Source organism: Saccopteryx bilineata, chromosome 4, assembly GCF_036850765.1.
Source record: "Saccopteryx bilineata isolate mSacBil1 chromosome 4, mSacBil1_pri_phased_curated, whole genome shotgun sequence".
NCBI classification, from domain to species: Eukaryota; Metazoa; Chordata; class Mammalia; order Chiroptera; family Emballonuridae; genus Saccopteryx; species Saccopteryx bilineata.
In genome coordinates, this window is record NC_089493.1 from 71,038,218 (window position 1) to 71,063,633 (window position 25,416).

Consider the following 25,416-nt stretch of genomic DNA (forward strand, 5'->3'; position numbering starts at 1 on the left):
TTTCAACATTTTTTCTCCATGTTCTATATACATTTTCTATTTATTTCAAGTTCACTTATTTTTTTTCCTATGGTCTATAGTCTACTCTTAAACCCAATAAATAAATGTTTTATCTCATACATTGTAATTTTTAGTTAAGAATTTTCATCTGGGCTTGACCAGGTGGTTTCACAGTAGATACAGTGTCAACCTGGGATGCTGAGAACCTAAGGTTGGAACCCCAAGGTCCCTGGCTTGAGCCCAAAGGTTTCTGGCTTCAAGCCCAAGTTGCTGGCTAGAGCAAAGGGTCACTTGCTCGGCTAAAGCCCCCTTCCCTTGCACCAGTCAAGGCACATATGAGAAAACAATTAAGGTGCTACAACTACGAGTTGATGCTTCTCCTCTCTCTCCCTTCCTGTCTGTTGCTATCTATCTCTCTCTCTAAAAATAAAAAAGGAAATAATCTTTACTTGGTTGTTTCTTATAGTTTCCATGTTCATTCTGTGGCTCTCTTCCTCCACTATGATCATATTTTCCTTTAAGTTTATAAACATATTTAAAATAGGTGCTTTTAAGTCCTTGTCTGGTAATTTAGACATTTGGATAATGTTGAGATCAATTTTATTGGGTATTTTTTTGTTGACTATGACCAGTGGTGGAATTCAAGTAATTAACAACCAGATCTCTGCCCTAATGACTGTTATAAGTAAAATAAAACAATATACCAAAAGGCAGTTTATTATTTTATGCATTTAATACTTAAATAAGAATAAAAGAGGTACACAAAACTAGATTATAAGAAAGTTTTAAAATATTAATGAAAAAAGAGATTGCAAGATGGCAACAGAGTAAGCAGACGTTCCAACTGCCGAATCCCAGATCCAAATTGAATTACAACTTAATTTAAGAACAATCATCTTAAAAAACCAACTTTGGACTAAATGAAGAGGAGTCTATAACCAAAATTCACAGAAGAAGCCACACTGAGACTGGTAGGAAGGGCAGAGATGTGGAAAGGGCTGCCCAGCTTCCAAGAGCAAGCAGTGGCTGAGGATCTGAAGGGACTATCACTGTGGGGAGGATCACCCTGAGAAGTTTGAGTCCTAAGTCCTGGGCCCAGCACCCCAACCGAGAACCCCAGAGCCTAGAAAAGGCACCAACACAACATTTGGTGGTGAAAAGAGCTGAAGTTTCTGTCTGTGAGAAAGAGACGGGAGCTCTCGGAAATGCAGGCTCCTTCTTAAAGAATCAGCACAGAACATTACATTCACAGCCACTTACCTGGGGCTCCGGTGGAGGGAGAACTGAGAGAAGTTGCATGAGGAGTGTGAAGTTGGAGGCCCAGAAAGAGATATGATGGGGAACAGCCACCAGAACACCTGTGCTAAGTCATTCTCCAATACTGCAGTCACCATCTTTCTTGGCTGGAGTGTCCCCTCTGAGCTGCATCAGCCTGGGAAAAAGCAGCTTTCCCACCCTCAGGAGTCTCTCCAAACCCACCCAATGGAGACGGGGGTTTTCTGAGAAGCCAGGAAGCATGGGGCCTGTCAGGGACTCAGTTTTCTGGTGTTGAGGCAAGAGCTACCCCCACCCTCGCCACCCACCCCTGCATGCTCCTGAGTCTATGACTGGTGCTTCTGCCTCACTGAAGACTTAGTAGAAACTGTCTGGACTGTGGGCAGACCACACCTCTGGGTCTCACAGGCCACACCCACTGGACCTCTGGGGTCACACCCTACTGAGGTCTGTGAGAAAAGTCTGGACAGACTGGCCTGACCAGGCAGTGGTGCAGTGGATAGTGTTGGACTGGGATGTGGAGGACCCAGGTTCGAGACCCCAAGGTTGCCAGCTTGAGCATGGGCTCATCTGGTTTGAGCAAGTTTCACCGGCTTGAGCCCAAGGTCTCTGGCTTGAATAAGGAGTCACTGGGTCTGCTGTAGCCCCCCGGTCAAGGTACATATGAGAAAGCAATCAATGAACAACTAAAGTGCCACAACAAAGAATTGATGCTTCTCATCTCTCTCCCTTTCTGTCTGTCAGTCCCTATCTGTCCCTCTCTCTGTCTTTCTCTGTCACACACACACACACACACAGAGTCTGGACAGACTGACACCTGGGGCTGAGGGGCAAGAACCAGACCCACCCTTTCTAATCCCTGAATTGTTGCAGGCTCTAGACTCTACCAGGGGTTTTTTTCAGTGGCAGAGCCCATCAAGCAGCCAGCAGACAGAGGCTTCAGGAGGTGGGACTCAGGGAACCTTGGCCTTTATACGGACCTTCCCCCAGGCCTAGTTTGCATAAAAGCCAACCTAAGTGTGCAGGTTGGTATTTCCATGAGCACCTTGACCCAGCAGAGATTGCTTGTAGCTCCAAGAAGGTTGCTGAGGGCCAGTCACAGGCAGTGTCTCCCAAGGGTCTGCACCTGGTTCCTGGCAGGGAGGCTCAAGGCTGGCACATCCAGTGGCCAGCTGTGGAGAGCATCATTTCAGGACCTAACAATTCTTGCTAGTGGGGTATCTTAAGGAAGAGCACCTCATGCCTGGCCCAGCTGAGGCAAGTTCCAGTTTCTGCGATCAGCATCTGCACAGCAGATCATGTGCATTGGATAGGGTGGAGCTTCATAGTCAGTTGGCCTAGGTGCTGGATATCCTGCCCAACAGGGCTAGATTCCACAGGGGAAAGGGAGAGAAACTTGGAGCATGGACATTTAACATGTGGGTCTCTGTGAGCCTATTGTTGGGTCTGGTTGAGGGACTTAGTCACTTTTGAGGGAGCACAGTCAGCTCCAAGAGAGGATTGTCTCAGTCTTCCTCCCTGAGACCAGGGTCTCACCAGCTGTAAGAACTTCTGTAGAGGAGACTGTCAGACCCACTCCATCAGAACCTGCTGCTCATCTTTCTGGGGAGAAATAAAATTTGAGTATCCAACAGAGGCTGAGGGATTAGGCTAAGTAGTAGGGGTGACTTTCTCCATACTGAGCTCCTGATCAAGAGACCCCTAAAGTACGGGGTCCCACTAACATTTTATTCCCAACCTCACTGCCCTAACCCACCAAGCTTACAACCTGTAGAGAGGTTGGATGGGTGAGGCCAGACTGAGCCCACACTACAGTCTTTCTACAGAAGGCTGTGGTAAGACCAGGCAGCTGTAAAAGAAGGTAGAACAGCTAAAAAGTGGAGGCAAATATTACAGAGCTGGGGCTTTTATGGAGCTGCTGTCATCTCTAAGCAGGAGGAAGCTGATCCTTATACATAGGATAGCCCCTCACACACTACCCAGGCACAGGAACTGCAGACACAAACAGTGAACAGAGCCACCACAGGTTACAAATAATGGCTGACACCAACCTGAGAAGACCTAGAACTAACACAAACAGTAGTGGGTGGCAGACAGCATCAAACCTAGACTCAGCTAGCTAAACAAGCAGCACACCTAAAGAGGAGTCCAACAGGCACAAGACACTGTAGAGAATAAATGCACCCAACAGGACAGACACTACACAGTGTGTAGTACACATAATCAAGGTTGACCCTTACAGCCAGCCAGCCTGAAGTGATAACCACACCCATGAAAGGACCAACTGCATTCAATACTCACATACTAAAGGAGGGAAAATACTACCTTCAAGAAGCAAGTGACGTCATAGAAATGGCACCGTGAGGACACGGACCGAAAAATCTCCCCAAAATTTTAACAAGGTCAACAAACAGAGACAGAAAAACCTATCCTTGGAGCATCCAAGAGTTTCACACCCTGAAGGCGAAGTGCTATCAACAAGACCACCCTCAGATGCCATTAAGAAAAAGGAAATCAAATATCATGGATACAAAAGAAAGAGAAGTAACACAGATAGATGTGGAAAAATCTATGGAGAAAAAATTTAATATATTGGAAACCTTGGAGCTAAATGACAGAGAATTTAAAATAGAAATTCTAAAAATACTCAGAGATATACAAGAAAACACAGAAAGACAATTTAGGGAGCTCAGAAAACAACTCAATGAACACAAAGAATATATTAGCAAGGAAATTGAAACTATAAAAACAAATCAAACAGAAATGAAAAACTCAATTCATGAACTGAAAAATGAGGTAACAAGCTTAGCTAATAGAACAGGCCAGATAGAAGATAAGATTAGTGACATAGAAGACAAGCAACTTGAGGCACAACACAGAGAAGAAGAAAGAGACTCAAAAATTTAAAAAAATGAGAAAGCCCTACAGGAATTGTCTGACTCCATCAAAAAGAATAACATAAGAATAATAGGTATATCAGAGAGAGAAGAGAGAGGAAATGGAATGGAGAATTTATTCAAACAAATAATAGATGAGAACTTCCCACGCCTGTAAAAAGAAATAAGCCTCAAATTCAAGAAGCAAACAGAACACCAAGTTTTCTGAACCACAACAAACCTATTCCAAGGCACATCATAATGAAAATGGCACAAACCAACGACAAAGAAAAAATTCTCAAGGCAGCCAGGGAAAAGAAGAATACAACATATAAAGGAAGGCCTATTAGATTATCATCAGATTTTTCAGCAGAAACTCTACAAGCTAGAAGAAAGTGGACCCCAATATTTAAAGTCCTAAAAGAGAGGAACTTTCAGCCAAGAATACTATAGCCATCAAAGCTATCCTTCAAGTACGAAGGAGAAATAAAAGCTTTCACAAATACAGAAAAGATGAGGGATTTTATCATCAGAAAACCCCCACTCCAGGAAATACTAAAGGGGGTTTTCCAACCAGATCCAAAGAACAAAACAAAACAAAACCACAAGTAAAAGCTCCACCAAGAACACAATAAAACCAAATTTAAACTGTGACAACAAAAGCAAAAAAAATAAGGGGGAGAGGACAGAGATTAACAGTAGCAAAAGAAGATGAAGTGCAGAAACACTCGCAAGATAGGGTACTACAATGAATATGGTAGGTACCCTTTTCATTACTTAATGATAACCACCCTTAAAAAAACCACCACAAAAGCACATGACTTTAAAAAGGTAGCAACAGAGGAAAGAAGAATGGAATACAAACAAACAAAAACAAATGATAGAAAAACAAAAGAGAAGAATCAAACAAGATACAAAACTAACAGAAAGCAATTTATAAAATGGCAATAGGGAATCCACAAGTGTCAATAATTACACTAAACGTAAATGGATTAAACTCACCAATAAAAAGACACAGAGTAGCAGAATGGATTAAAAAAGAAAATCCAACTGTATGCTACCTACAAGAAACACATCTAAGCAACAAGGATAAAAACAAATTCAAAGTGAAAGGCTAGAAAACAATACTCCAAGCAAATAACATCCAAAAAAAGCAGGCAGAGCAATACTCATATCTAATAATGCTGACTACAAGACAGCAAAAGTACTCAGAGACAAAAATGGTCATTTCATAATGATTAAGGGGATGCTGAATCAAGAAGACATAACAATCCTTAATATATATGCACCAAACCAAGGAGCACCAAAATATATAAGACAGCTACTTTTGACCTAAAAACAAAAACTGACAAAAATACAATCATACTTGGAAACCTCAATACACCACTGATGGCTCTAGATCGGTCATCTAAACAGAAAATCAATAAAAATATAGTGGCCTTAAATGAAACAGTAGAGAACCTGGATATGATAGATATCTACAGGACACTTCATCCCAAAGCAACAGAGTATACATTTTTCTCTAGTGTACATGGAACATTCTCAAGAATTGACCATATGTTGGGCCATAAAAATAATATCAGCAAATTCAGAAAAATTGAAATTGTACCAAGCATATTTTCTGATCAAAAAGCCTTGAAACTAGATTTCAACTGCAAAAAAGAGGGAAAAAGTCCCACAAAAATGTGGAAACCAAACAACATACTTTTAAAAAATGAATGGGTCAAAGAAGAAATAAGCGCAGAGATCAAAAGATATATACAGACAAATGAAAATAACAATACGACATATCAGAATCTATGGGATGCAGCAAAAGCAGTGATAAGAGGGAAATTCATATCACTTCAGGCATATATGAACAAACAAGAGAGAGCCCAAGTGAACCACTTAACTTCACACCTTGAGGAACTGGAAAAAGAAGAACAAAAACAACCCAAAACCAGCTGAAGAAAGGAGATAATAAAAATCAGAGCAGAGGCCCTGGCCAGTTGGCTCAGCGGTAGAGCGTCAGCCTGGTGTGCGGGAGACCCGGGTTTGAATCCCGGCCAGGGCACATAGGAGAAGCGCCCATTTGCTTCTCCACCCCCCCCCTCCTTCCTCTCTGTCTCTCTCTTCCCCTCCCACAGCCAAGGCTCCATTGGAGCAAAGATGGCCCGGGTGCTGGGGATGGCTCCTTGGCCTCTGCCCCAGGTGCTAGAGTGGCTCTGGTCATGGCAGAGCGACCCCCAGGAGGAGCAGAGCATGGCCCCCTGGTGGGCAGAGCATCGCCCCTGGTGGGCGTGCCAGGTGGATCCCAGTCGGGTGCATGCGGGAGTCTGTCTGACTGTCTCTCCCCATTTCCAGCTTCAGAAAAATACAATAAATAAATAAATAAATAAATAAATAAAAATCAGGCAGAAATAAATGAAATAGAGAACAGAAAAACTATAGAAAAAATTAATAGAACAAGGAGCTGGTTCTTTGAAAAGATCAACAAAATTGACAAACCCTTGGCAAGACTTACCAAAGAAAAAAGAGAAAGAACTCATATAAACAAAATCCAAAATGAAAGAGGAGAAATCACCACGGACATCGTAGATATACAAAGAATTATTGTAGATTACTATGAAAAACTTTATGCCACTAAATTCAACAACCTAGAAGAAATGGATAAATTTCTAGAACAATACAACCTTCCTAGACTGAGTCAAGAAGAAGCAGAAAGCCTAAACAGACCTATTAGTAGAGAAGAAATAGAAAAAAAACATTAAAAACCTCCCCAAAAATAAAAGTTCAGGCCCAGACAGCTATACTAGTGAATTCTATCAAACATTCAAAGAAGACTTGGCCCCTATTCTACAGAAGGTCTTCCAAAAAATTGAAGAAGAAGCAATACTTCCAAACACATTTTATGAGGCCAACATAACCCTCATACCGAAACCTGGCAAGGATGGCACAAAAAAAGGAAACTACAGACCAATATCTCTAATGAATACAGATGCTAAAATACTAAACAAAATACTAGCAAATCGAATACAACAACATATTAAAAAAATAATACATCATGATCAAGTGGGATTCATCCCAGAATCTCAAGGATGGTTCAACATACGTAAAACGGTTAACATAATACACCATATCAACAAAACAAAGAACAAAAACCACATGATCTTATCAATAGATGCACAAAAGGAATTTGATAAAATACAACACAACTTTATATTTAAGACACTCAACAAAATGGGTATAGAAGGAAAATATCTCAACATGATAAAGGCCATATATGATAAACCATCAGTCAACATCATATTAAATGGCATAAAACTGAGGACTTTCCACCTTAAATCAGGAACAAGACAGGGCTTGTCCACTCTCTCCACTCTTATTTAACGTGGTGCTAAAAGTTCTGACCAGAGCAATCAGACAAGAGAACGAAATAAAAGGCATCCATATCGGAAAAGAAGAAGTAAAGGTATCACTTTTCGCAGATGATATGATCCTATACATCGAAAACCCGAAGGACTCCACAAAAAGATTACTAGAAACAATAAAACAATACAGTAAGGTCTCAGGATACAAAATTAACATACAAAAGTCCATAGCCTTTCTCTATGCCAACAATGAAATATTAGAAAATGAACTCAAAAAAATAACCTCCTTCACGATTGCAACAAAAAAATAAAATACCTAGGAATAAACATAACAAAAATGTAAAGGACCTATATAATGAAAACTACAAAGCATTGTTAAGGGAAATCGAAAAAGATACAATGAGATGGAAAAATATTCCTTGTTCATGGGTAGGAAGAATAAATATAATCAAAATGGCCATGTTACCCAAAGCAATATATAAATTTAATGCAATTCCCATCAAAATTCCTATGACATTCTTTAAAGAAATGGAACAAAAAATCATCAGATTTATATGGAACTATAAAAAACCCCGATTAGCCAAAGCAATCCTAAGGAAAAGGAATGAAGCTGGGGGCATTACAATACCTGACTTCAAACTATATTATAGAGCCACGATAATCAAAACAGCATGGTATTGGCAGAAAAATAGACACTCAGACCAATGGAACAGAATAGAAAGCCCAGAAATAAAACCACATATATATGGTCAAATAATTTTTGATAAAAAAGGGGCCAACAACACACAATGGAGAAAAGAAAGCCTCTTCAACAAATGGTGCTGGGAAAACTGGAAACCCACATGCAAAAGATTGAAACTCGACTACAGCTTGTCCCCTTCATGAAAGTTAATTCAAAATGGATCAAAGACCTAAATATAAGACCTGAAACAATAAAGTACATAGAAGAAGACATAGGTACTAAACTCATGGACCTGGGTTTTGAAGAGCATTTTATGAATTTGACTCCAAAGCAAGAGAAGTGAAGGCAAAGATAAATGAATGGGAATACATCAGACTAAAAAATTTTTGCTCAGCAAGAGAAACAGACAACAAAATATACAGACAGCCAACTAAACGGGAAATTATATTTTCAAACAATAGCTCACATAAGGGCCTAGTATCCAAAATTTACAAAGAACTCATAAAACTCAACAACAAACAAACAATCCAATAAAAAAATGGGAAGAGGACATGAACAGACACTTCTCCCAAGAAGAAATACAGATGGCCAACAGATATATGAAGAGATGCTCATCTTCATTAGTTATTAGAGAAATGCAAATCAAAACTACAATGTGATACCACCTCACACCTGTTAGATTAGCTATTATCAACAAGACAGGTAATCGCAAATGCTGGAGAGGCTGTGGAGAAAAAGGAACCCTCATTCACATTTGGTGGGACTGTAAAGTAGTGCAACCATTATGGAAGAAAGTATGGTGGTTCCTCAAAAAACTGAAAATAGAACTACCTTATAACCCAGCAATCCCTCTACTGGGTATATACCCCCAAAACTCAGAAACATTGATATGTAAAGACACATGTAGCCCCATGTTCATTACAGCATTGTTCACAGTGGCCAAAACATGGAAACAACCAAAAAGCCCTTCAATAGAAGACTGGATAAAGAAGATGTGGCACATATACACTATGGAATACTACTCAGCCATAAGAAATGATGACATTGGATCATTTACAACAAAATGGTGGGATCTTGATAACATTATACGGAGTGAAATTAGTAAATCAGAAAAAACCAAGAACTACATGATTCCATACATTGGTGTGACATAAAAACGAGACTAAGAGACATGGACAAGAGTGTGGTGGTTACCGGGGGTGGGGGCGAGGGGGGTGCGGGAGGGAAGGAGGAGAGGGGGAAGGGGAGGGGCAGGGGCACAAAGAAAACTAGATAAAATGTGACGGAGGACAATCTGACTTTGGGTGATGGGTATGCAACATAAGTGAATGACAAGATAATCTGGACATGTTTTCTTTGAATATTATTGTTGTCACCCCATTAACATTAATAAAAATTTATAAATAAAAAAAAAGCATTCCTAGAGGAAAAAAAAACAAGTCGCTTGCAGGGCAGTACCACTGAGCCAATTTTCCTCATAAAGACACCACAACAAATGTCAAAGTCAGACAGCGCTACCTAATACACAGACAAAATGGGCAGACAAAAAAAAATGCAACCCAAATAAATCAACAAGGGAAATCCCCAGAAAAAGAAATAAAGGAAATGGAAGTAACCAAACTACCAGATACAGAGTTAAAATAATGATTTTTAGGATTCTCAGGGATCTTAGGGCAACAATGGATAGTCATAATGAGTACCTAAATAAAGAGACAGTAAGCATCAAAAAGGAAATTGAAATAAAAAAAAGAACCAGTCAGAAATGACAAATACAATATCAGAAATAAAGAATGCACTAGAAGGAATCAACAGCAGGATGGATGAAGCTGAGGATTGAATCAGCAAGTTAGAGGACAAGATAAACGAAGGCACAGAAGCAGAGCAGCAAAAAGAAAAGAGACTCAAAAAGTCTGAGGAAACTCTAAAAGAGCTCTGTGACAACATGAAGAGAAATAACATCTGCATCATAGGGGTTTCTAAAGGAGAAGAGAAAGAAGAAGCAATAGAGGACCTGTTTGATGAAATGATAGCTTAAAATTTCCCTGAATTGATGAAGGAAAAAGGTCACACAAGTTCAAGAAGCACAGAAAGTCCCTTGGATGAGTTGGTCAAGAGGAACCCAAGGAGGCCTACACCAAGATACATTGTAATGAAAATGCCAAAATTAAGATTTTGATGAACATAAAGGGTGAGATCAACAACAATACTATAATAGTAGGTGATTTTAATATCCCATTAACATCAATGGATGGGTGTTCCAGACAGAAAGTTAACAAAGAAAAAGTGGCCTCAAATGACACACTAGATCAACTGGATTTAATTGATATCTTCAGAAACTTTCACCACAAAGCAGCAGAATATACATTCTTTTCAAGGGCTTAGTATACATTCTCTATGATAGACCACATGTTAGGACACAAAGCAAGTATCAATAAATTTAAGAAGGTTGAAATCATATCAAGCATCTTCTCTAATTACTGTGGCATGAAACTAAAAATCAACTACAATAGAAAACCTGAGAAACATTCAAACACTTGGAGGCTAAACAGCATGTTATTAAATAATGAATGGGTTAACAATGAGGTCAAGGAAGAAATAAAAAATTTCCTTTAAACAAATGAAAATAAACGTACAACAACTCAAAATGTATGGGACACAGCAAAAGCAGTCCTGAGCGGGAAGTTCACAACATTACAGGCATACCTTAAGAAACAAGAAAAAGCTCAAAAAAACAACTTAGTTCCTAAAGACTTTCCCCTTCTCTGTCCCATTTAGCTAATTGGCTCTCAAACATATAAGCATGTTAGAATATCCTGGGGAACATTAAAAGTACCATTGCCTGGGCCCCACCCCAGATATAGTGATGCAGTTGACCTGAATGGCACATAGAAATCATTATTTAGTTAAAAAAAATCCCAGGTTATTCCAGTGTACATTTAGCAATAAAATCAATTATTATTCAAGTCTTTTGGAGGTTTTTATTCTCAAATGGTTTGGGGCAACTTGTGATTGTCTGCCTGCACCATCCAAACTCTCTACGGCTCAAGGAATTTCAGCTGGCGTCTATGATCTTACTCTCTTGCAGTACGGCAGTGGAGAGGACGATTATCTTCAATGGCTCTGAAGGCAGGGTCATTTCTTTTGTGTGGAGGCAAAGTAATATTGTTAGTTTTACAGCTACATTAGGACTCTAAGGAGGCACAACTCAAGCTAATAGGCAATCTAGAACTGTGGTTCAAAGCTTTTATCAGAGAACGAACCATACAGTGTCCCTCAGAGAAGAGTGAAGAATGTGGCCACATAGAATATACTTACTTCTTTCTCTGCTGAGTGGCTTACCACTGAAAGCCATGAATTACTCTTTTAGACCCGAAAGAATCCTGTCTATGGCAATAGCCTTAAAATCACCCAGTTTCTGACTTATGTTAGGCAGCTTTTAAAATAGCCATCAATGGACCCTGCTTTCTAGTAGATATGCCTGTGCATAATTCCCTTCCCTTGAGGATAGGCAGAAGTGATGCAACATTACTTTCAAGATTAAGTTATAAAAATAAAGTGACTTCCCTTTTGGGCATACTCTGTCATTCTCTGATTTCTTTCTCTGTGAGAAATAAACTGCCATGTTTTAAGTTGTGCTGTGGACAGGCCCATGTGGTGAGAAAGTGATGTTTTGAGCCAACAACCAATGAAGATCTAAGGTGGATCCTGCTCCGAGTTGAGCATTGAGGGAATAGATGACTACAGGCCTGGCCAACAACTTGATGGCAGCCCTATCAGAGTCTCTAACGCCTAGCAAAACCATACCCTGGTTTCTGAGCACATAAACTATGGTATAATAAATATTTGCTATTTAAACCACTAATGTTTAAGATAATGTGTTGTACAATAATAAATAACTAAGACATGGATGAGTTGGTCAAGAAACAGGCCTGCCATCTTCAAGCTCAATGTTATTCCCACATTTTAATTATTAGAATATAAGTTCTTAGGATATGAAAAGATTAATTTGTATAGGTTCTCATAAATTTAATTATGAGGATTTAGAAACTGAAGCCACATAATAATGAAAAAGTAAAATAAAAATATGAGCCATCTTCTCAGGCAAGAGTAAAACACAGGTTTTGTAGGGAAGACTTCATTATTTCTTGCTTCCTGTAAAATCTCCTGAACTCAAAAGAAATAAATTTTCTTGACAAGTCATTTCAAGTTAAAGGATAAGTGCGAACAAAGGTGAACCTAAAGGAACTACACCTTCATTGAAAGCAGCATGTTTCTTGAGTAAATAGAGAAGTAAAATAAAGTAACCTGACAACAATGCTGAAACAGACATAAAGTTTTAATGCGCTATTTCATATTAAGATATGCATTAAGAACCCTACCGAGGGCCCTGGCCGGTTGGCTCAGCGGTAGAGCGTCGGCCTGGCGTGCGGGGAACCTGGGTTCGATTCCCAGCCAGGGCACATAGGAGAAGCGCCCATTTGCTCCTCTACCCCCTCCCTTCCTCTCTGTCTCTCTCTTCCCCTCCCACAGCCAAGGCTCCATTGGAGCAAAGATGGCCCGGCCGCTGGGGATGGCTCCTTGGCCTCTGCCCCAGGCGCTAGAGTGGCTCTGGTCACGGCAGAGCGACGCCCCAGAGGGGCAGAGCATCGCCCCCTGGTGGGCAGAGCGTTGCCCCTGGTGGGCGTGCCGGGTGGATCCCGGTCGGGCGCATGCGGGAGTCTGTCTGACTGTCTCTCCCCATTTCCAGCTTCAGAAAAATAAAAAAAGAGAAAAAAAAAAAAAAAAAAGAACCCCACCGAGAAAAGCAAATATCCTCTAAAAACTCTTGTAGGATGATCATAGAAATGATTAAGGCTGCTAATCATCTGGTACCCACAAGTTAGTCACAGTGGCTTGCATTTATTCTGATAAACCAGTGGTATATTCTGATTGACCAGGAACCACTCATACTGGTCATTACCTATGTTTAATATCACTCTCGTTCTTAGTGAACTTGACATAATGATTTGATTTTCTTTAACCATGTGTCATCTGTGTGTAAAGTTGAACTATGAGAGTGTACATTCATGCCCAAGTATATGGCACTAGGGTAGTGGTATAAATAAAGCCATATGATAAACCTTGAACATCTTTCTAATGCATCACTTTTACTCACTGGTGTCAATTTCATATTAAAGCAAATGCAAATGTATTATGGAGTAAAATGCAAAAATTACATGAATCTTAAGAGAAAGGAGATTTTCAAGAAGAACTGTGTTTGGTGGGTGACCTTAGACTCTCATCCTCTACTTTTATTATTGATATTTCGGTAGAAAATTGTGAGAGGCACTGATTTAAGGTATGTGTGATTATACAGTTGCTTTCACTGCGATTGGCCCCATCTTCCATTTCTGTGCTCTTTGTCACTCTAGAGAACCAAAAGTGCAAACTATTAGATGGAAGATAAGAATTTATCTACAGCATCTCTTCTCGTAGCAAGTTGAATTTATAGCCAGTTCAAAGACTGATTGTACGATGGACTTTTTAATGTAAAAATGTCTTAGTTCTATAATAGCATTGTGCCTAATCTGTGGTGGTGCAGTGGACAAAGCGTCAACCTGGAATGCTGAGGTTACTAGTTCAAAACCCATGGCTTGCCTGGTCAAGGCATATATGGGAGTTGATGCTTCCTGCTCCTTCCTCCCTTTCTCTTTCTCTTTCTCCTCTTTCTCTAAAAAACAAACAACAAACAAAAATACTTTATTACATCTTTTGCTAACAATTTACATTCTTTTCATTTTTCCTTCTTAATTATTGGAAACCTATGTATTTAACCAGTATTCTCTTTAAAGACAATTTTAAGAAAAGGTCACTCTGTTTATATGGATATTTTGTACAATACTCTTCAGTTGTAAATAAGGCGGTGCGTGTAAGAGTTGAATAGGAATTAGGAGTGGAAATTGCATCATTTCTTTCATCCTTTTAAGTGAGATCATCACAGTATGATTAAGTCAATTGTATATGAAGTGAATTGTATATGTAATGAAATGTAAGTCATATTTGCATGCAATTGTAAAGATCATATCTCAATAGATTTTTTTAAATGAGGACTATAGCTAATAATACTAATAGTCTAAGAATAGTCACAAGAAAATCAATTGAATCTGTTGTTTCTGTTGACTTTGCCATTTCATGTAACTCACCTATAAATATATTACCAGATAATATTTATAAAAAACAAAGGAAATTGAATGACAAATATTTTGAAATTAAACCATACTGAACATGCCAATAATCTAAAATTGTGATGAATCACAATCTTAATTTACTGGTCTGCAGATGAATAAGAAGGTCATACTAAGACCCCTTGCATTTTTAAGATTCTAGAATTCTAAGCATATGTAACTAGTATAGATTTTCTGAAACTTGCATGATAAATGGAAAAGGAAGGAGACAAAGAATTAAAAATGTTTCTAGAAATGCTACCAGATTGAAATTACTGCTACATATTGGTTTGCTTAATTCAGCATTGCTGTGTAATTTAATCATGACTGTAACTTCATAGACAAAGAGTATTTCATCATAACAAGCTTGTGTCTTGTATTTATACATATTATTTCTGCTTAAATTTTCATATAATCATGTTTCACCCTAACCTTTAAAAATAAAGTAAAATTAGTCTCACTAGGAATTTCCTTTGATATTCAAACACTGAATCAATTCATGTAAAGGTTAATTATGGACAGACATTTTGCTAGGTACTAAGGAAATAAGTATGAAAAATATAGGTCCTTGTTTGTCCTCACATGTTCACAAGACTCCAGTCATAGAAGCCTGATCTAGGAACTGAGGCCGTGAGGCCCTTGAGTCAGATAACATATAAAAATAGTATTCATGGCATCACTCTGTAATATATGTGAGAAAGGGCAGTTCTTTCTAGCTTCCTGCTGCCTGGTCATATAGGTCATTCACAAGAAAATAAATAGAATCCATTGTTTCTGTTGACAGCCATTTCGTGTGACTCACCTATAAATGTATTACCAGATAATATTTATATAAAACAAAGGAAATTAAATGACAAATATTTTGAAATTAAAACCACCATAGTGAGCATACCAATAATATAATTAAGATGAATGCTGACCTCCTATTAATGAATATATAAAGTGCTACCAAGAGCTGCCAATGGAAGAGTTATGAGCGGAAATTTCTTTTTCTGATAAGCTCATTATCTATATGAACTCAAGCCTTTATGATATTCAGAGCCTCAATACCTTATCCTGGGCTGTGTGCTCTTGCCATCTAACAGGGAAACAACTGGTAATGCTGCCATACTCTGAATGTCAACATTTCTAGAGATTAAAAAACATTACTAAGTTTAAATATACATGTTTTTAAAATATAGTAATTTTCTACTGATAAACTCAAATATAGTCTAACTTTAAAATTCTGTAAGTTCTTTTAACTTATATCATTCAATTTAATTGACAAGAGTCTGTGGCAAACATGTTTCACATTTTTTTGTATTGTTCCCTATGAGACATCTATTGTAAGAATTGCTGCAGGCTGTCATTTTTGTCTGTCATCCAGGATTTGCTGGCCCAAGTGCTGTGTACTGGACTTGGTGTTGGTCACGACGGGGAGGGGAACTTGAAGTTGAGCCAGCCGCTTTTGTTATTGCTTTAGAATTAAAAGCATATGAAACAGATACAGCTTATTAAGGTTTTTTTATATAAATAACATAAACTTAAATAACAAAACATAAAGTTCATATACAACTTAAAATAAAGTTTAATGCTGTAACCACCAGAAAAAAGCATGAGTATTTGTGGGGAAAACATTATTAAAAGCCATATTCCTGAATATGAATTATATAAAAGATAGATTATATTACTTGAATTTAAAACTTTAGGGATTATAAAATGTTATTTTGTGGCAAGTGAGATGAAATACAGTATTATCATCATTATTGCTATTTTATATACAAGATTTTTTTAAACATCCTGGTAGCAATACTCTTTCAATATGAGCAGCATTAGAAATTTCATTCCTGTTAATAGGCACAAAATTTTTCTAATCATATACTTTTGTAAAAGTACCTGTTTGATCCAATCCCATAATAGAATTTTAGAGAATATTCCTTCTTTTCTGATTAGAGTTTGAGTGAATTATAATTTTTCACTAGAAACCATTTAAAATACTGCTCATCTTCCGTACTTAGCATTGACTTGACTATCTGACAAATCACTCCAGCAGCCTTTAGGTCTGACATACCTTATATAACATCATCTGCATTATTATTATTATAGCAGCCATTTAATAAGCAGATAGGAATATTTAAATAATCATTATCAGATAATCAAATCTAACATACTCTTAAGGGTAAATTAATTTAAGAAAAAAACATTACTATTACTAACATCATGATTGTACAACCAGTTTTACAATTTTTTACAACTTTTAGTTAGTAAATCTGATTTTTGTGTTTATTTTTCAAATCTTTCTTTAATTCAGTCTCTTAAAATAAACATAAATGCGCAAGTCCAGCTTGATCAGTTTTTCAGTAGTTTTCCAGCCTTTCTTGGTTACTTAAAAAAAGGGAAGGAAGGAAGGAAGGAAGGAAGGAAGGAAGGAAGGAAGGAAGGAAGGAAGGAAGGAAGGAAGGAAGGAAGGAAGGAAGGAAGGAAGGAAGGAAGGAAAAAAGAAGAGAAGAGAAGAGAAGAGAAGAGAAGAGAAGAGAAGAGAAGAGAAGAGAAGAGAAGAGAAGAGAAGGAAGAAAAATAAACGAAAACAGTCCACTTAAAGAAATCTCCCTGCTGGAACTGGTTTCTTATATACCATATACAATTAGGTTATTGCTATAGGAAGAAAATGAGCTGTTTTTTGTTCTTTCTTCGTTTTTCTCCCTCTTACAGGAACCCCCTTTTGATTTAAGGCAACAAACATTTCTCCTCCACTGTGTGTCCATTTAGCTGATGCGTATGTGTTGTAATGGTTTTCCAGAATTAATTCTTTGAAGTTGCAATCTTCATTGCATTCTTTCTGTTAAAACAACAAACAAACAGCATTATCCAAAAGATTTTTAAAAGGCCTCTATTAAACAAAGAGTAAGCAGTAATATTTGGTAGAATTAAAACATATATGATTTTTTTTGAGTGGACATAATGCAGTTTATTAGGTATAGGTCAGCATATTTAAAAAACAACAACAACAACAATAAAACTATACTTTCAGGGATTATTTCTATAGTTTGTCATCATAAAAAAAAAGACAACAACAGCAACAAAAGACATCCTGAATTTTAAGAAAAGATAAAATGATGCACATTTAGTTATGCAACATAATTCCAAACATGTAGCTTTTGGCAGTCAGTTGCTGCTGTTCTTTAATATTAGGAGCTATATCCCCCTAATTAGCAGCTCTAATCTTACTATGAGCAAGTCACTCATTCCCTAGCCACTGAGACTTGGATATAATTAGCAGAAAGCCTCTGCCTCCCACAGTTGAAAGATATATTTCACAATCTTTCTTCATTTACTAATACACTGCCTGCAATAGTGATGGAAAATAAAACATTAACTTACTTGTTTATCCATCCAACCATTCATTCATTCATTCAGTCAGTCAGTGAAACCTATATTTTTATGTAATTAGCCTGTACCAGTTATTGTTCTGGTCAGTGAGAATACAAAGAACAGTCAATTATACTCTATTTCTGTGAGATAAACCCTTGCATGTTTCATATTGTAATAAAGTTGGGAACAACGAGAATGCTTGCAGTTCAAAGCCCATGATTTTGAGATCGCTGTTGATAAGCAAATTTCTGAATTTTCTCCCAAGAATTTTCATGTTAGCAATGTGCACATTGGGTGAACTTTCACAAAAAGAGCTTTAACACTGATAGAAGGAAATTTTAGATTTTAAGTATCTAAAATGCACATGGAATATTAGAACTGGAAGAATCCTTAGAGGTTAGTTAGTTTAACTCATTTTATAGATGATGAAACTAAAGTCCAAGTTGCTAAGTAATTGACCAAAGTTGCAAAGAAAACAATTTTCTTAATGCCTAAACATAAAATATTGTAATGAACTCATTAAATTATATGATTATAGAGAAATTCCATTTTTACATTTCAGAAAGGTAAGATGTTCTTGATAAAAATAAGTTTGAAAATCAAGGCTATCAATTATAAATACCTTTGCATAGAGTTTTCCTTCCTTGTTCATTGCAAGAAAATATTCGCTTTCCACCCCTTTGATTGCCACAATTCCAACCTCCACTGTCCTGATTTCCATAATATCTGCAAGGAATCACAAAAGATAGGTCAATTATTCATTCAGCTTTGCAGATTATGCAAGAATGACAATTTGTCTTTATTTCTCTTTCATTCGGAAGTTGTTGAGTTATTAATGTGACTATTTACTTAGCCTGAGACCTTTTAACACATGCTCACAAGCACAAGATTCTAGTTCTTATTAAATATGTGCAAACTATTAATTTTTTTTATTTTTTACAAAAATATATCTGAATTTGAAGAAATAGTTATATATTTGAATTTAGCTTTTTCTTCTCCCGAGTTACATTTCTAATTTACAGACTAATAATAATAACAATAACAGCTAAGGTTTAGTGAACTCATTTCACATGCTAAGAATTGTTCCAGTGCTACGTATTAACACATCTACTTATCACCAAGACTATGAGGAACATACTTTCGTTATCTGCAGTTTACAGATAAAGAAGCAAAGGCAAAGAGAAATTTAATTTGCCCAAATTTTCTCAGCTGGTAAGTGGCAGAGGTGGAATTTGAACCCAGATGGTCTGGCTTATTATATAAGACTATAAAAGTACACAATAGGCTAACATTTTTAACTTTTCTAGTTAAACTTCATCCTAAAAATTATTGCTGAGTATCTCTTGAATATACTTAAATTGAATAAAAAAATTCAGTTAAAGCGATTGTAAATGATGGTAAACAGAGCCTAGCCCTCAACAAAGGTTAATAGTTTTGTTGATGCGTGAAAAGATAATTAAAACCAAATTATGAACCCTACTCATGTTATTTTATAAATTTATACCTTTCTAATTAATTGTTTAATCTTTGTTGAAATTAGTTTTACAAAGCATGTAGTTACTATGAGAACATTAACCTATTATTTTTTATTATATATCTTTTCCTTAAGTGCTATATTTTAATGACTCATACTAAATACAGGAAAACCTCAATACATTTTTAAAGATGACTTTCAAATTAAAATTTACTGAACATTTTTATGTTATTGCTGTTAATTATACTTCCAAAATGAAGATGCAAACATGAGACATTCTCTTTCCTGTGCCTCACACAGTACAAAGAAAATTTCGAGTAAAAATTATCTGCATAAATTGACACTCCAAAAGTTGTTTTCTAAAATATTTATTTAATTTTTAAAAATCTGATGTGTTACTTCATGCCTTTACTTCATCCTCTTACTTATTCTTTTTGCTTCAGAGTTCCTATCTGGACAATAAAATTATTACCCACTTTACTGGGATTAATGTAGCCTAGCTGATGTTTGTTATCTGTCTCACATACGTGCTACATATAGAAGCTGTTTTCATCAATTTTAGTATATTCAAGAGATACTCAGTATATTAAGCATTTGTCAGGGCTTATCTGATTAAGCATACTACAGTTGCTCATCTAGAAAGTGGGGTCTATGATGAAAATGCAAATGAATAGATATTCATCTTTTTAAGTATTTATATAACATTGTCAGAATGTATAGGATTGTGTTGCAGTTTTAGAATATATATTAAGAAAAATAGTCCTGGTTTCTGAATTCCAGAAGTTAAAATCTAATGTAAGCAGCAAACACATCTATAATTATACCTTAATTAAAAGAGAAAATAAAACTTTTTGAAAAACACATCCCTGAAGAGGAGTCTAAGGGACATTTTGGCAATTGTTTACAGACATATGAAGGATGTGATGCCAATGCATTCATGTAGCATTGACACGTCTTCACCGAGAGCCAGCTAGCTCTGCACTAGGTCAGTTCAGACACAAACTCTGCTCTCTTGGAGCACTGTTTCTGGTAACTAACTCTTGGTGTTCATTAAAGGAATATCAAAGAGAAATAGCCCTGGCCGGTTGGCTCAGCAGTAGAGCGTCGGCCTAGCGTGCGGAGGACCCGGGTTCGATTCCCGGCCAGGGCACACAGGAGAAGCGCCCATTTACTTCTCCACCCCTCCACCGTGCTTTCCTGTCTCTCTCTTCCCCTCCCACAGCCAAGGCTCCATTGGAGCAAAGATGGCCCAGGCGCTGGGGATGGCTCTGTGGCCTCTGCCTCAGGCGCTGGAGTGGCTCTGGTCGCAACATGGCAACGCCCAGGATGGGCAGAGCATCGCCCCCTGGTGGGCAGAGCATCGCCCCCTGGTAGACAGAGCATAGCCCCTGGTGGGCGTGCCGGGTGGATCCCAGTCGGGCGCATGCGGGAGTCTGTCTGACTGTCTCTCCCTGTTTCCAGCTTCGGAAAAATGAAAAAAAAAAAAAAAAAAGAAAGAAAGAAAGAAAAAAAAAAGAGAGAGAAATAATTTACTATGCCACAGAATCCAATTAGGTTATATTTGTACTAATAAAACGAATAATACTAAAGAAATTCACTGATTTAACATATTTGCAATCGAGTAAATATATTTAAAGACATATGGAGTAGTTGGTTTGTGAAGATCTTACCACTGTAAAATTATATGAAGTCAATGTTTTCCTTATCTTCAAGTCTATTTACTCCTGCTTTCCCTCCCTTTAATTAATATTGTATATTTTCTTAGATAGAAGAGTTCTGATAAATAGGCTTAGGATATCTTTCATGCTTGTTGTAATTAGGGAATGGAATTTATAATGTTTCCTAGCTTTTTTTTTTTTTATACACCAGCTGTCCACACAATATAACTGTTTAGAGGTATTGTTAATTATGATATGTAGACATCTTCCCTTTCAATTCTGGTCATGACAATATGTTTGTATCATCCTACCTCCAAACTCTTTTTCTCTCTATCCACTGCATATCCATTGCCCATCTTATTTTTGTTGCACTCTGACACTTAATAGGTGATGAACATTGTTAATTCTATTTCTCCACATATTGGGGTTAATGCTATCAAAAAAATATTTATATTTTTATCAACCCAGTTCAAGAGTGAACAAAATATCTGAACAGAAATCTTAAAGTAAATACAGGGATGGCAAATTAACATATGAAAAGATGTTCAATCTTTAAAAATTCTACCTTTAACTGATTTAAAATAGACACGAAAATGGTAATAAGGTTCCTGATTCAGGAATGTTCTTAATTGTGGGCTGTATTTAAAAAATATCTTTCACTAAGAATCAACCAATTTAAAAGTCGTGTTGGCTGAACCAATACCTCATTAACCCTGAATTTCTAGTCTGTTTTTCTCCATGTGCTGTGCCTTCTTTTATTCAAGAAAACCCAAGAATGAAGAAACTAAAGTGACCACTTTTTTGTTCAAGTGCAGAATGAGGAAGCGATTTTCCCAGAGAGCTACAAAGATCTGTAGAAGGGTTAACTATGTAAGCTTATGATATCCTGTCATTCAAACTACAAGCCAGGCAGTTGCTCAGAACATATAATATAAACATATATTTTGTGCCAGTAATGTTAGCTACCCAAATAAGTTAATTGCACATTTTTTTATTTGTTTGCTAGATATTTGGTTTTATATAAGACAAATATAAAGGTTTATATTTTTTGTGTGTCTGGATTTATGCTTAAGAATATATGTGAATAAGTAACACAGTGAATTTGTTCCCAAAAATGAAAGGCATATTACTTACATGGGTGCATTGAGTTGTTAATAACTGTGGTAGCACAATGATAGAATTCAAAATGAAGAAAAGAATGAGCATTTCATACAATAGAACATAAAAAATGAAAGAACATGTCAAGCAAATTGGTCATTTAGCCTTGTTAACAATATTGTCACCCATACCATCAAATCATTACTTAATATATCACTCTTACAAACTAGGGAAAATGACCAAAATGGCTTCCCTGAATTTTTTTCCTATGAATAATTTCTATTAAAATCACTTATGAATTTACCTAATCTTTTTGCTTATTTATTATTTAAACCTGATTCACACTTGTGATGAGAAGTGAGGAACTTTGGTATAAATTGTTATTATTACATTAAAAATTGTCCAACATCTAATTGAAGAATTTTAAGTGCTCCCCAAATGTATTTTAAAAATTAATACTAATTCGTTGTTCCTATTACCAACAGCATTGATTCTAAAATGTTTTAATGTTCCTGTTTGAAAATAATTTTTATTTTATTAATAATTTATTTTTTAGATCAGTTTTAGGTTCACAACAAAATTGAGAGGAGGTGCAGAAATTTCCTACATCTTCCCTGCCCACACATGTTCAGCCTCCCCAATTATCAATATTTCTCACTAGAATAGTATATTTGTTACAATTAATGAACATGCATTGACACATCAGTGTCATCCGCAGTCCATAGTTTACATTATGGTTTTCCTTGGCATTCTATATTCTGTTGATTTGGACATGTATCTATTATTATTATATCATACAGAGTAGTTTTACCATCCTCAAAATCTTCTGTACTCTGCCTTTTCATCCCTCTCCCTTATACCCAAACCCTGGCAATCACTGATCTTTTACTGTCTACATAGTTTTGCTTTTCCCAGAATGCCATATAGTTGAAACCGTACCATATATAGCCTTTTTAGACTGACTTCTTTCATTTGGTAATATGCATTTAAGTTTCCTCCATGTCTTTCCATGAACTGATAGCAGAAAAAAATATTTTCATATGCCATCATACATAAATCCCTCTCCACCCCAATCCCAGGTCCTTGAATATTTCTTTTCCCTGAAACTTTTAAGCTTTATGTTTCAAGTTTGGAGGGGGCATATATTAATATATATGTACTAACATGATAACTAAAAATTATTGTAAAGTTGAAAATAAATGGAGACAATGGTTTAATGGTTGTTAAGCCAATTAGAACATTTAAGTTTGTCCTTGACCATTTTAAATATACTTACTCAGGTGCATTAAAACTAAGGATTGGTATCAACAAAGAAAAAAAACATTTTTAATGTTAAGTGACTTATGATTTTCTGTCAAGCATGGGTTGTTGAGTGGAAAATATTACATTTAAGGATATAGGTTCTATTTGATGTTCCATTACAATACATACAAATACATACATGTATACAAAAATACATTCAGTATGTCCAATACAAAAACTCTGAAACCCTAACTAAGAAAACAAGCAACCAAGTTAAAAAGTGGGCAAAAGATCTGAACAGATGCTCCATGAAGGAAGATATACAGATGGAAAATATGCATATGAAAATCTGCTCAACATCATATGTCATTAGGGGATGGTTAATTAAAACAAGATTCTACTGCACAACTGCTAGAATGACTAAAATCTGAAAAAACTGACACCATATGCAGTCGAGGATGCAGAGCAATGGGAACTCTCATGCATTGTTAGTGGGAATGCAAATGGAACAGCCACATCAGAAGACAGTTTGGCAGTTTCTTACTGAACACAAAACATACTCTTATCATACAATCCTTGGTATTTACTCAATTGATTTGAAAACTCTTATCCACACAAAAATCTGAATATGAATGTTTATCCATAGTTTTATTCATAATTTCCAAAACTGGAAGCAATCAAACGTTCTTCAATATATGAATGGATACACGAACTATGGTAAATCATACTTTGGAAGATTTTTCAGCAATAAAAGGAAATGAGCTACTGAGCCACAAAAATACATGGAGGAACCTTAGATGCATATTGCTAAAAGAAAGAAATCAGCCTGAAAGGCTACATACCATATAATTTCAACTGTGTGACATTCTGGAAAGTGTTAAACTAAACAGATAGTAAAAAAGGCAATGGTTGCCAATGGTGTAGGGGGAGGTGAGAAGGGATGAAAATGTGAAGAAATGGATTTTTAAGGCGTGAAACTATTCTGTATAATAGTGTATTAGTGGATACATGATGGTATGCATTTGCCGAAACACATAGAAATACAAAGTCAAAGTGTAAACTTTAGTGTAACTATGGACTTTAGCTAAAAATATGTACCATTATTGGCACGTCAATTGTAAGAAATTGAACACAATGCAAGATGTTAATAATAGAAGAACTATGGGGGAAGCTTACAGTGGTATAATGAGAACTACTGTCTACTCAGTTGTTCTATAAATCTATATCTGTTCTAAAAAAGTCTATTAATTAAAAGTACAGTCTAGATTTTAGTTAACAATATGATATGATTACATGTGTGAGACACTATTTATACTGGCATTTTTATTACTTATTCTTCTCCCAAATACATAGTACATCTGGGATTTATTATTAGTTACTATTAATAATGTCTTCAGTGATAAATTAAGATCTGTGTACCAAGCTGATGACTTCCTTTTGTGAAATATGAACATGTATGAGTAGTAAGATTATAATGCAAACACAAAGTGGAAAGTGTAAGAAATACAAATACTCTATATATCTTTTCTTTTTTTTTCTTTTACAGAGACAGAGAGAGAATCAGAGAGAGGGATAGACAGGGACAGACAGACAGGAACGGAGAGATGAGAAGCATCAATCAACACTTTAGTTGTTCATTGATTGCTTTCTCATATGTGCCTTGACCACGGGCCTTCAGCAGATCGAGTAACCCCTTGCTCGAGCCAGCGACCTTGGGCTCAAGCTGATGAGCTTTTGCTCAAACCAGATGAGCTGGGCTCAAGCTGGCGACCTCAGAGTCTCAAACCTGGGTCTTCCGCATCCCAGTTCGACGCTCTATCCACTGCGCCACCGCCTGGTCAGGCAAATACTCTATATATCACTCCTACACTAGTACATGTGTCATAGCTCTCAGGTGCATTGCAATGGAAAACTAACTGAGGTCCAGTAATATTTTAGAAACCTAATGTGATGACTTTAATTGTGATATCATCAAAATATCTGGACATGAATAAAATATGTATTAAAATTCAGTTAGCATTTTCTCTTCCAACAGAAAAAGCAAATGAATGATCTCCAGCAGTATATGCCAATTGCCAAAAGAATAGGATGAAAAATCACTTCAATAGAAATTCAGACGAAAGATGTGTTGCATATCCTAGGTGGCCAAGAGAAGATTTGGGGAACAGATAAAGATTAAATGAGATCTTGAAGAATGAATAAGGTTG

General features: G+C 36.7%; 2 protein-coding genes across 2 annotated transcripts in view; one reads left to right on the forward strand and one right to left on the reverse strand.

Annotated features, from left to right (window-relative positions):
* Positions 1-25,416, forward strand: part of FAM227B (family with sequence similarity 227 member B) — a 265,178-nt gene that overhangs the window by 106,137 nt on the left and 133,625 nt on the right. The gene's annotated exons all lie outside the window — the stretch shown is intronic.
* FGF7 (fibroblast growth factor 7) overlaps positions 15,964-25,416 on the reverse strand; it is a 61,047-nt gene continuing 51,594 nt past the window's right edge. The window contains exons 3-4 of the mRNA XM_066277036.1: positions 18,360-18,463; positions 15,964-17,204 (exon numbers count right to left, since the gene is read on the reverse strand). Coding sequence (XP_066133133.1) covers positions 17,010-17,204; positions 18,360-18,463 — 299 coding nt within the window. The 3' untranslated portion in view covers positions 15,964-17,009. The remainder of the gene's footprint in view (positions 17,205-18,359; positions 18,464-25,416) is intronic.